The sequence below is a fragment of the Acartia tonsa genome, chromosome 10 (assembly GCF_053477335.1).
Source record: "Acartia tonsa isolate MP-2025a chromosome 10, ASM5347733v1, whole genome shotgun sequence".
In the NCBI taxonomy this organism is placed as follows: Eukaryota; Metazoa; Arthropoda; class Copepoda; order Calanoida; family Acartiidae; genus Acartia; species Acartia tonsa.
In genome coordinates this window covers 30,063,762-30,076,419 of record NC_137269.1, presented here as the reverse complement: position 1 = coordinate 30,076,419, position 12,658 = coordinate 30,063,762, and the positions used below count along the sequence as shown (strand labels likewise).

Sequence of the window (12,658 nt, the reverse complement as noted above, 5' to 3'; positions counted from 1 at the left end):
CTCTTAATAAAGTTGTTGTGAAATTTATATTTATGTATACTCCAACACCAAAAGTGATTCTTAAAGAATAGTGCATAATAAGTTTCAATTTCAAGTGATCTAAAAGTTTTTTAAAAGAAGTGAAATTATTTAATGAAATTTGTTATTGTATATGATGTTAATGGCATTTTTCAAGGTATAACTCGGCATTTTTGTTGTCATTTTTTTTACTATTGGTCTAGCCTCTAAAAACTTAAGAGGGAAATCACCCCCTAAAACTAATATTTTTTTAATGAAAAATAAAAACGGTTATTAAAGGCTACATATTTTTGATGGGGGTAGGATGTAATTTTTCGGGGAGTTGTTTGTTCCAACCCCAGAAAGACATTTCCAAATGTAGTAAAACTCTTTAGTGTTGATCTTTTAAGATTCTAAACAGTATACCTATTTAAAAAATGAAGAAAGAAATCGTTTTTTTTTTTTTGTTGCTCAAAACCACGTTGTAGAATTTTTTCTATATGATTATTTTCATAAATGGTCTATACTAAATAGGACACTTGGAATATATGGAATATCCTACAAGAAACAATCCCTCAATCCTTAAGATTAAGGGTTCGAAGCCTAGCAAAAAATAATTGTCATTTTGTTTTCAGGACATCAAAGTTCCAGCATCATCTCTAAGAAGCGTCGCGTAGAGTTGGGCCTGGGCGAGGGTGGGGGGGTCCTTCCCCCTGCCCACAGTTTCAGCCTACCCACCACGTCGGTCATTGTTGACCGCCACAGTCATACAAACGGTCACGTGACCGCCGCTAACGGTAGCGGTCACCATATTCATAGCAGCAGTTCGACTGCAAGGTATGTGCAATTTTTTTCTGCCAGTGGCAAGGCTCCCTTACAGCAAAGGTTCTGTATTGTCCGTACGTCATCTGACTGCATTTATTTTGTCGTTTGAATTTGTTAAAATTACTGTATTTCAATTTACTGTTAACTATTATTCAAAGGTTATTTTCAAATTGTTGCTGCTATGTTCATCGTGTGGTAATTTTTAAAATAGCGTTAACAGATTATATTAGTTTTAACTAAATTAATTTTAGCAGGGCTGCATATATTTCATACTTTTTTTAAATTCAGGACCAATATGGTTTAAAGGATTCCAATAATTCGTTATGTTGCAAAATATCACATTTGATTAGTTTTGGTTAACGTGTCTTGATCGTACAGGATGACGTACATAGAAAAGTTAATTTTATAGTAGCTGTGCTAATATCATTATTTTGATCTTTTTGGTATGCGTCTTTCAAAACAATGTATTTACATTGTAAATAATATTAACCCCTGAAATAAAGTTTATTGGTTATGATGATATTTTTAGCGTAACAACAAATTAAGATTTGCTTTGGTCCAATGGTTTCTCCTATCATTTGTTTTTTTTGAGGTCATCATTGTAATTGATGAGAGGGACATATATTTAAAGATTTTAATATATTTAATTCTTTTAATTTTTGTGTAATATGAAGTGTGTTATATAGAAACATAGCTACTCGTTATCTAAAGGACGTTCGCGTTCATTTTTTTTAATAAGTGACCGCTTTAAGGGGGGGGGGGGTTAACGCCACCATCTCGTAATCAATGTATAAATGGCACTTAGAATTCGAATTTTGATCTGAAATTTTGCATGAGTAATCCTTGGTAGGTCTATTTTCCCTAAATCAAACAAAATGTTGAAAAAGTAACGGCTAACGGCTCAGCCGTTTAGCCGTTTTTTTTGTTGATATTTTTAGGGCAAATCTGTCATAAATTAAGTAGGAATCAACTTTTTAAAACATATTTTTGCTTTAAATCATGTGAAATGATGAAAAAAAAACATTTTTTAGATTTCTAGTACGTACCAGCAACTACCGGCTAGAACCGTTTGTAAACGATTTAGAGCGTTAAAGAATATTATGTGGAGATAAGTTTCGTGATGGATTTGAATTAAAAATAGCACAAAAATGGCTAAACGGCTGAACCGCCAGCCGTTAGCAGCTACTTTTCCAACTTTTTGTTCGATTTAGGGAAAATAGACCTACCAAGGATTACTCATGCAAAATTTCAGATTAAAATTCGAAGTGCCATTTATACATCGATTACGAGATGGTTGCATTAACCCCCCCCCCCTCTTTAAAAGTTACAATATTTTTGGTTAGTAAATGGATTAAAAGAATAAAAAAAACTAAATCGATAAAAAATGCATAGTTTTAGCGTTCTTAATCCTGTACTATACCTTCCAGGGTCTTAAAAAAATTTAATTATAAATCTTCGAATATTTCCACTTAAAATCCTCGAATTTTCTTTGGCATTTTAATATTTTTCTGACTTTTGGAAACACTAATGTTAACTGCAAAAATTTTGTAAGTATAATAATAATTTAAATTCTAACACGAAAAAAGTAAAATTGATTTTATAGAACCCTAAAGATCATTTACACGTTAGATAAAACAAAGATAAATATTTATCTAATCGTATAATGGGCACTTGTTTTCTAAAATTTTCTTAATTGTCTGGACGGAAAGGAACAAACAATCTGAAAATATTTTTTATGGGATAAGACAATGGACGATAGATTTAGATTTATCCCCAATGCTAATAATAAACAAAATTACCCTTTCTGTAGACTAAATTATTGGTAGAAAAGTTTGCATGCTACTAGTTTTGAACCAACCAATAAGAATTTAACGAGACGACGAATAAGATAACATGGCAAAGGGAATTAAATCCCTTCACCTGCCTGGCAGCTAGCGGAAAGTAAATCTAATATTTTTATTCTTTTAATATTTTACCGGTGAGTGTGTCCTATTCTCAGCAGGAAAGCAAGGATTCAAACATAGAAAACAAGGACAATAATGTCTTCTGTCAGCAGAACTAAAACTCAATATTAAGAATAGTCTTTTGAGTCTTTGCAGAGCGCACAAAGAGGAACTATTTAGAGCTTGTTTACTGCTTTAACGTCTAGACTTTATTGAAACCGACCAAGGGTTCTGCAGAAATATGATAGTTATAGAGTAGCTGTGATACTACTAAAAAGAATTTTAATTGACTTTAAGATAATTGACTTTGTCTTTCACATTCTAGAAAATTATCCCAATTCTTTCTACTTTCTTCGATCTTTAAACTAAATCATAATTGTAAGAGTAGATTATCTTTAATTAATGTATGTTCGTCTGTGGCTACATTACTCTTATGGATTATTTATATGTTTTTCTTTTGTAATTCATTTATTATATTTAAAACATTTATGGTCTATGATAAATGTGCTATTGAACGAAAATGTCATTCAATTTATTGACAACGATTGCACCAAAACTTTCTTGTGCCTATTTAACTCTTATAGGTGGCGAGGGAGGGGCGTTTGAGGCCCAGAAGAGGGCTCAACTGTAAGGGTCGATATTATGGCATAATACGAGCCGTTCGTCATGTTTCATTTTAAATTAATATGGCAGGAATTTATGTAAAATATACGTGGAAAATTGTCGATATAGCTTGCTAACATTGAACTCGTTTATTGGTCAGTTCATTCATCCAGTAGAAGGGGGGATGTGGTGTAAGGGGAGGGGATAGTTAGCCCGCTGCAAGTTTCACTTTATTAGAGAACCCGATAATGTGGTGTAAAATCTAAGTAATAATATATTCATTATGGCAGGTGTTTCAATCTAAATCATGATGTTAATAATTTTGCCTTTGTTTCAGAGTGAAAACGGAGAGAACCAGTGGAGCACCAGTTAAAAGGAGAGCAGGTAATACTTTAATATTCGGAGAAGGGGGGGGGGGGATATGACGCGTAAAACATGAAATAAGATACTTCTTTGATATTTGTTACGTGCCATCAAACTCTTCTTTTAAAAAGTTTTCTTGGTTTCAGAATTATGAGATGTATTGAAAAATAGGAAGGACTGTGTAAATTATCTTTTTATACCCTAAGAACCTGTGAAAAAAACCTTTTCCTATAGAAAGTACAACTTTTATACTCATATATAACTTATGATCCAGAAAATTCTTAAAATGTCATGTAAGCATTTTGGAGACATCACACTTAGAATATAGAAAAACATTCTTTAAGATAATTAAACGTTTTTTTCACATTTAGTTTAAAGATTTTAATTTTGTTATGTTTTTGTTTTTCTTCAGTTTGGCTCCATAAACAACCTAGGCAATGGAAATAGAAATCCTTGTTATTTTTCAATAAATATAGAAAGTCTAGATATCCAATACCTCGATTGGACCTATATTAGGTAGGATAGAAAATTCACCAAAACCATACACCTATTAAGTCAGCTAAGAGTAGTTTAATTTCTTAGGCTAGAGCTTTGGTTGGGAAAAGATTTCGTGGATCTTTTGATTGTAATGCAGACAAAATATAAACAAAATTCTTAGTTTGCCGTAAATCCCTTTCAAGTTGGACACATTATTTTATCTGATTCACCATCTAGGGAAATCAATCTATATTTTTATCCTTATCCCTAGCTGTGTGATTACGCAACAAAGCTAATATACAATCATTAAAAAAACAAATGTTAAATAAAAAACTAATCCGTCTATGTTGTTTTTCTTTAATAGATACATATTAATTTTTAAGTTTATATTATTATGTCTGACGGTTTTTTTTATGGCCAGTTAAGGTTACATTTGTGAGCAATTGAAAAATAAATTTTTTATTAGTTTGTAGTTATTTTATAACCATGGACTGTCTGTTTGTCTAAGGGGGGGGGGGGGGGGGTTAATGCAACCATCTCGTAATCAGTGAGCAAATGGCACTTAGAATTCGAATTTCCATCTATAATTTTGCATGAGTAATCCTTGGTAGGTCTATTTTCCCTAAATCGAACAAAAAGTTGGAAAAGTAACGGCTAACGGCTGGCGGCTCAGCTATTTTGCCATTTTTTTTATATTTATATTGCAAATTAGTCACGAAACCTCTCTCAACATAATACTCTTTTCTACTCCAAAACGCTATCAAACGGTTCTAGACGGTAGCTGTTGGTACTAGAAGTTTTAAAATTGGTTATTGCTATCATTTAACATGAATTAAACCAAAAATATGTTTTAAAAAGTCGATTCCTACGTAATTGATGATGGATTTACCCTGAAAATAGGAAAAAAACGGCTAAACGGCTGAGCCGCTAGCCGTTACTTTTCCAACTTTTTGTTCGATTTAGGGAAAATAGACCTACCAAGGATTACTCATGCAAAAGTTCAGATCGAAATTCGAATTCTAAGTGTCATTTGCTCACTGATTACGAGATGGTTGCATTAAAAACCCCCCCTTAGGTAAATTGACTAACATTCTTATTTTGACTGATTTCAAAAAGTTTTAGAAAGAAATATGATGTTGCTCCGCTACAAATAAATTTAATTATTCTTGTTGAACCTATTGTTTGTTTGTTATTGCGTAATATGTTATTTTTAATGTCTTAAATAAGAATTCATAAGGTCTATAGTATTTTTTTCATTAGCGTACTTTTGTATTTAATATTAATCCATCTTTACGAAGTTTGGTTTTTATAGACAATTATGCAGGCTTCAGTAACCGCTCATAAAATTGTATTTATTTTCGATTGTTATGTAAAAAGTTATTTTAATTGTTTTTACTTTAAAATATTTCACAAATGAACGATGAACTTCTGACATATATCCTAGTTATAAAGTAGAATATTTTTTCTCGTATTCATTCGAATCCGGTGGATAGGAACCGGTTCTCATCCATACGGCACCTCGGGGCTAAAAAAACTAGTTTTAATCTCATAATTGTACTTTCTATATCCGCGGAAAGCCGTTTATAATACGATGCGAGAAATAACTATTAAGTTAAAACTAAAAGTTTTGTATTCCAAACCTAAATTCTCGACTTTTCTTCTTCCTACGTTTTGTCTGGAGAATAGAATTACAATAGAATATATATAGTCGCCCTTTTTAAAAGCGAAGCTTTTCTATAATTAGGGTCGGTCCGTCCGTCCGTCCGTACGTCCGTACGTCCGTAACGGATAGCTTTTTTCGTTAATTTAGACATGTTAGAATTGTCCTATCGATTTCAAATTTTGCATGGTGATTCCTTTAGTAGTTAGGTACGATTTAGAAAGCGTAGCAACTCTATAATCATTACCAAAATGTCCGTACGTCCATTTTTAACATATTGATTTTTTTACTTTTTTAAATAGCCTTTTTCGTTAATTAAGGCATGTTAGAATTGTCCTATCGATTTCAAATTTTGCATGGTGATTCCTGTAATAGTTAGGTACGAGTTAGAAAGCGTAGCAACTCTATAATCATTACCAGAATGTCCGTACGTCCATTTTAAACATGTTGATTTTTTTTACATTTTTAACAACAAATTTGTATGTGACCTAATTATCCGATTGGTCTGATTTTTGGTATACTGATTCCTGGGACAACAAAGTACAATTTTATATGCGAAGCAACTCTATAATCAAGTCCTAAAAATGTAAGTATGTCCATAAACATTATCCTGAATCAAGCAGTTTTTCAACAAACTTACTTACAATTTTGCTTTGACTCTTATACATTCGCATTCTGATTATTCAGTTCTGACATTATACAAGTGTTAATGTCCGTTTGTCCTACCGTTTCAGAGCTTCGCTTTTATGGATGTTGTCATCCTTGTTAGGATTAGTGTAATAAGACGATTTTCGATCAAAAGTTAGTGATCATACATATGTTTTGCTTTAAACAAAGGACTCTATATAGAAAGCAATTGGTTTAAGGCACTTTCACGTTCCCAAGTTTCCTAGATTATACGAATTTGAAATTATATTACAATAAAACGTCATTTTGATGACATAAAGAAAATAATTTCCATTCTGTAGTCTGTTATGTCTCATACAGAAAATACTAGAATATATAAATAAATAAAAAAGATATGATAGGTCTAGAAACAGGTTGCTGTTGGTCTACTATCTGGCCTCCATTTATATAAATTCATATTTCTTACTTCTACAGAGTGTTCATTCATTCTTACTCTAGCAAGGAGGGGGGGGGGGGGGGTGGAGATTGCTCACCATTCATGTCGATTATATAAGGAAGGTGACGCCCCCCCCCCCCTTACCCTCTGCTATCCCGGTTAAATATGATAGTATATCATTCTAATATTTATAAATAGGTGGTGATTATCGCTCTCTTAAAGCAAGGTAGAATTACTAGAAATAAAATCTTAAGGTTAATAAAGAGGTAGAATTTAATGGAAGACTTCGAAAATGTATCTTTTTACCTAATAAAATTTACATGAAGTGAAAATACCGTTAAAGGTTTTTTGGCGTTTGTAATTTTTGTTCCTAAGAAGCTATTTAAAAGTGGTTATAAACGAGATATTTACAATGATCTTCACTTCACACCCTTTAGAATAACCCTTTTGACTTTTTTAATTAGTGAGGGCGAGGACAATTTATTGTCCATTGTACTATCCCTTACTTCTATATATCACAATATAACTGTGTTTCTTTATTTAAGGAGAAGGTGAAGGGAAGTACCTGGTAGGAGGCAAGACGGGGGGCGGGGGCAAGGGAGGGGGAGTGGGGGGCTCAAATACTGACGGTAAATATTTTATTTATTTATGTGAGCTATGCTACTCTTACAAGTCTTAGGATTGGTTCGGCGGTATGTAATGTAATGTTATTAGTCTACATTTGCTTTGCGTTGTATTGTATATTTGTTTTGCCTTATTTATTTAATAAGCAGCATTGCTCCCTAAGGCTTCCTTGATGTTTTCTGAGCTCTTACTCAATATATGCAATAATTCCTTGCTAAGTTGCTACTAAACCAACTTTTATGTTGTATGGCAATATTATCAAGCCTAATATTAGATTTACAATTCTTAGCGTTTTCTAAAATCTAACTATTTTCATTATTATCTATCTACGTTGGTAACTATTAACATGAAGTCCTCTGCTACAATCTTAATAACTATCTGACTATCTAATATAAACTATTCATCTAGGCAATTATAAACTATCTCAATATCTATTAATCTATCTAGATGACTATCAACTAGTACAACATGAAGTCCTCTACTCCTATCTATCTAGCTATCTCACTATCTGTCTAGTTGACTTATCAACTATCTATCTATCTATCTCACTATCTATCTATCAAGGTGACCATCAACTACAGCATGACCCTCAAAAAAGTATTTTTAAGCATCTGCAGCCCTTATTTCTCAATGAATTATTAAAAAATGCATATGTTCTTGTTCTCCATAGTATTCCACGTAAGTAGATATAAAAATATTTTTTTTACCTCCATTAACACCGGAGATTTTTAGAGCTAAAGTTTTGAAAAAGTGACTGAGAAAAAGAATTTTTTTTTGTTTCTCTTATTTTTTGGATGGTTATATTATGTTTTTCTGGCAACTGAATAATGAGACACAAAGAAAAACAAGTTAACTAAATATTTCTTTTTTATTCCACCAAAAAATATAAATTTTTAATGGCAAAAAATACTACTGAATGAATTGATTATTTGCAAATTTTAGGTTATTTATTAACCCTTATTTATAGAAAAGGATTACTTATGACAGTTGCTCCGCCTACTTTTCTGACATCTCAATTATTTAATAGGGGGTAAATTAAGCTTTTTAGACTAAAAATCATTATGTTTATTTTTATTTTCTTTATAACTTTTTTGTTATTAAAGTTAGGATTGCACAGGTCTCCTTAACAAAACCTTAGATTAAAAAAAATCTCCAAAGAAACGGACAATGGGGCCTTCAAATAGGGTACAGTGGTGGTCAGAATCCGTTGGAGATTGAATATTAGCTGCTCCTTCTTGCCAGATATTGCAATTTGAAGTTTTGTGGAAAAAATGCCTAAAATTACATGGATTCCAAGGATATATGCATAAGTGAACACCTTAATTCATCAAATAAAAAGGGTCAGTTTAACATTTGACGAGTTTAGATATCTCTTCATATGTAAACTACACACTACATCCCCATTTAAAACAATTTTTACTACTATAAATGATATTTTTAACTTAAATAAGAGTAATAAATAAGGTACTATAAGCTTAAGGAGGTTTGTCCAATTTACAACTTTATCCTAAAGGATATTACCCTTAAGTTTACATATTGCCCAAGTTACTTTTAGTAATTCTGCTCCCTCCCCCCCCCCCCCCCTAAACTCTCACAACCTACAACCTAAACTTTAGGGTGGAGAGGGGGGGGAAGCATAATGATACTATTATGTGTTTCTCATAAACTAATTGAAGTATAGTGAGAAAAAATTTTATGTAAGGTTTTTAGGCCAAAAGTTTGTACAAATTATGTTGACCACCTTCTCCCCCCCCCTCCCCTTCTTCCTAACCTAATTAAGAGGGTAAGGGGATGTGGCAAAAGATCATTCCAATGTGTTTTAAAAGACTTTTAGATATATATATAAGCTTTTGGATTTGTATTGTTGTAGGACCCAAAGTACTTTTTCATATATTGCTGACCTCTTCCCCTCCCCCCATAAATCAAAAATATAACATTTTGTAAAGAGAGAAAGGGGGGAGGGTTGCAGTTGATAGGGTACTACTCTGCTGTGTTACTAAGAGACCGCTAGAATTATAGCAACAAAGCAAAACTTTGAGATATGCTTTGGTTGGCCAAAAGTAACTTTTACAAATTTTGCTGAAACCCCCCCTCCAAGCCCCCTTTCCCTCCATATTGCTTTACAATCTCCTTCCACCCCCCCTCCAATTAAGTAATAGAAGCGAGTATAGCAATACCCTTGTGATTTACTTGGAGATTACTCAAGATATAGTGTGCTTTTGGATTTAAACTTTAGTAAGTCCATAATTACTTCATACTTGAACAAATATTGCTGGCCTTTCCCCAACTTCAACCAACCCCAACCAGAAAAATTATATTGCTGCATACTCCACCCCCATAAAAAAATATTATGTTATTGCTTACCCTCCCCTCCCTCTACAGCTACCTTCCATACAATCTCACCACCTGTGTTATACTCAGGAACCACTAAAGTAATAAGGAGCAAACTTTGGAATAAAGCTTTTAGATTTCCAAATTGATTTATATGTATTACTTATTCAATGTTTGGGGAAGGAGCAATGGGTTGACAATATTTCTTTTATGAGTCCAATAGGTTGGAGAACATTATGCAGCAAAATAATTGTACTAAATTGGGAGGGTTGTAGTTGGAATAGATATTTATAAAAGTAAATATTGGCCTATATAAGTTGAAATATCTCTAGAGATTTCTAAATGATACACAATATTATTTACCTATGCCACTAGTCACTATTTCCAACAGATGGGGGGGGGGGTGGATTCAGTAATGTTTGTAAAAGTAATATTTGTAAGAGATTTTGATGCCTACTAAAGTTTAAGTACTAAAGCTTATATATTTCTTTAGTGATATCTAAAGAACTCTGCCCCTTCACCCCCTTCCTATTAGATTTCTTAGGGGGGGGGGATGGGGGGTAGTCAACAATATTTCCAGAAACTTTGGGCCTAAGAATCTTACATATAAATTTTTCTCACAACACTTCAAGTAGTTTTGAGTAAAACATAATACTATTACTTTGCCCCCCCGCCCCCTCCCTCCTTAAATTTATGGGCTGTAAGTGGTGGGGTTGTGGGGGGGGGGGAGGTTGTGAGTATTTTAGGAATTAACTTTAGCTATATGTAAACTTGAACTGAGGATTTTTCCTACTGTACCAGGGTAACAGCCTCTAGCTTAAAGTTATAAACTGGACAGGACATTGTACCTTTTTCATTACTCTTGTTAAAATAATTTCTTAAAAGTTTTAAAATTTTCTAAATGGGGAGGAACTGTGTAGTTTACATATACAGAGACATCTAAACTCCTCAAATTTTAAACTCACCTTTTTATTTGATGAAAATGTATGCATATATCCTTGGAATTCTTGTAATTTTAGGCATTTTTACCACAAAACTTCAAATTGCAATATCTGGCAAGAAGGAGCAGCTAAGATTTAATCTCCAACGGATTCTGACCACCACTGTGCCCTATTTGAAGGCCCCGTTGTCCGTTTCTTTGGAGATTTTTTTTAATCTAAGGTTTTGTTAAGGAGACCTGTGATTGTGAAACAAAAACAATTTTCCTGCTATATTCATAGAGATTTATTTGGTTTTTTAATCTTAAACAATTTTGCCTAATAAGTAAGTTTTTCAAAATATCATTAAACTAAAAAGACTCAAAAAATATGTGTAAAAAAATGCTTTTTACTCAAAAACTAAATTCTTTATTTCATTTTTGTATAAAGTTTCTGCTAGTAACAAAAATAAAAGGATTTCTAGCCTAATTTTGCTTAAAAAGTCGTTTCATGTTAAAAGTTACTTTTTCCTCAGTCACTTTTTCAAAACTTTAGCACTAAAAATCTCCGGTGTTAATGGAGGTAAAAAAAATATTTTTATATCTACTTACGTGGAATACTATAGAGAACAAGGACATATGCATTTTTTCATAATTCATTGAGAAATAAGGGCTGCAGATGCTTAAAAATACTTTTTTGAGGGTCATGCTGTAGTACAACATGAAGTCCTCTACTCCTAACTATCTAGCTATCTCACTATCTATCTATCTAGGTGACTATCAACTAGTACAACATGAAGTCCTCTACTCCCCTCTAAACAATCAGTATGAGGTTCTCGAGTTTCTTGGCAGGGGTACTTTTGGCCAGGTAAAAAAATATAAACTAGTTTTGGGGATGTGGTCATATCTAACCAACATTGTCCTAAAGGGATAGTTCCACGAAATGCATTTGAAGTTGAAATCTATGAACTATATCAATTACCTATCTACCACGTAGTTTTAAAAATGTAATGAAAATCATACTCTTATGATAAATTAAACTTAAATATTTGTCACATTTTCACAAAAATAGGAAAACAACCATTTAAGTTCCTACGGTATTCTTGTTATTTATGCGTACAATTAATTTTCCCAACTTTTCACTTTTATTTTAGAAAAATATAAACTTTTGGACGTAACTCCATAGTCTACGGGTAAAAGTTAATTTTTCTTTCGTAAATCTTCTAGCTAACCCATATTTACAAAAAACAGCGATTCACCCGTTTAAAGGTTATTTGGCATAATCTCTAAATTATTTTTGTTTAGGTTGCCAAATGTTGGAAGAAGGGAACAAATGAGATTGTTGCAATAAAAATCTTGAAGAACCACCCTAGCTATGCCAGGCAGGGCCAGATTGAGGTCTCCATTCTCTCAAGGCTCAGGTAATTGTCGATCAATGTATATTACTCCAGGGAGGAAGGGTTAATTGGACTGTTCTAATTACAATAGTACCCAAAGTTTTTATTAACACGTTCTCTAATTCGATGGCTTAGAAAAATTAGAATCAAGCACACAACTAACATATTGGTTGGTAGATTTTTTCAGTATGTCCTAGCTGCATGAAAACATAAGTTATTGTTTTTATTCAGTAAATTATCTTACGCCTTACATTATACATAACAGCTGTTACATTTACAAAGTAAGGACTTAGCCTTCTAGATTCTAATGAGTGTTTATCTCTGGATTACTCTATGGCTAGCTTTTTTTCTGTGAATTCTAACTGCATGATTATAGGTTACTCCTGTTTGTTATTGTTTAGTAGATTAGTCATTTTCTCTACTTTTACCATCAACATCAAACGTAAAGTTATGGCATTG

At 32.6% G+C, this 12,658-nt stretch overlaps 1 protein-coding gene across 1 annotated transcript in view; it reads left to right on the top strand.

Moving 5' to 3' along the window:
- Hipk (Homeodomain interacting protein kinase) overlaps positions 1–12,658 on the top strand; it is a 38,410-nt gene that overhangs the window by 10,530 nt on the left and 15,222 nt on the right. The window contains exons 4-8 of the mRNA XM_080175421.1: positions 633–834; positions 3,706–3,752; positions 7,477–7,560; positions 11,576–11,670; positions 12,108–12,223. Of these exons, the coding sequence (XP_080031547.1) occupies positions 633–834; positions 3,706–3,752; positions 7,477–7,560; positions 11,576–11,670; positions 12,108–12,223 (544 nt within the window). The remainder of the gene's footprint in view (positions 1–632; positions 835–3,705; positions 3,753–7,476; positions 7,561–11,575; positions 11,671–12,107; positions 12,224–12,658) is intronic.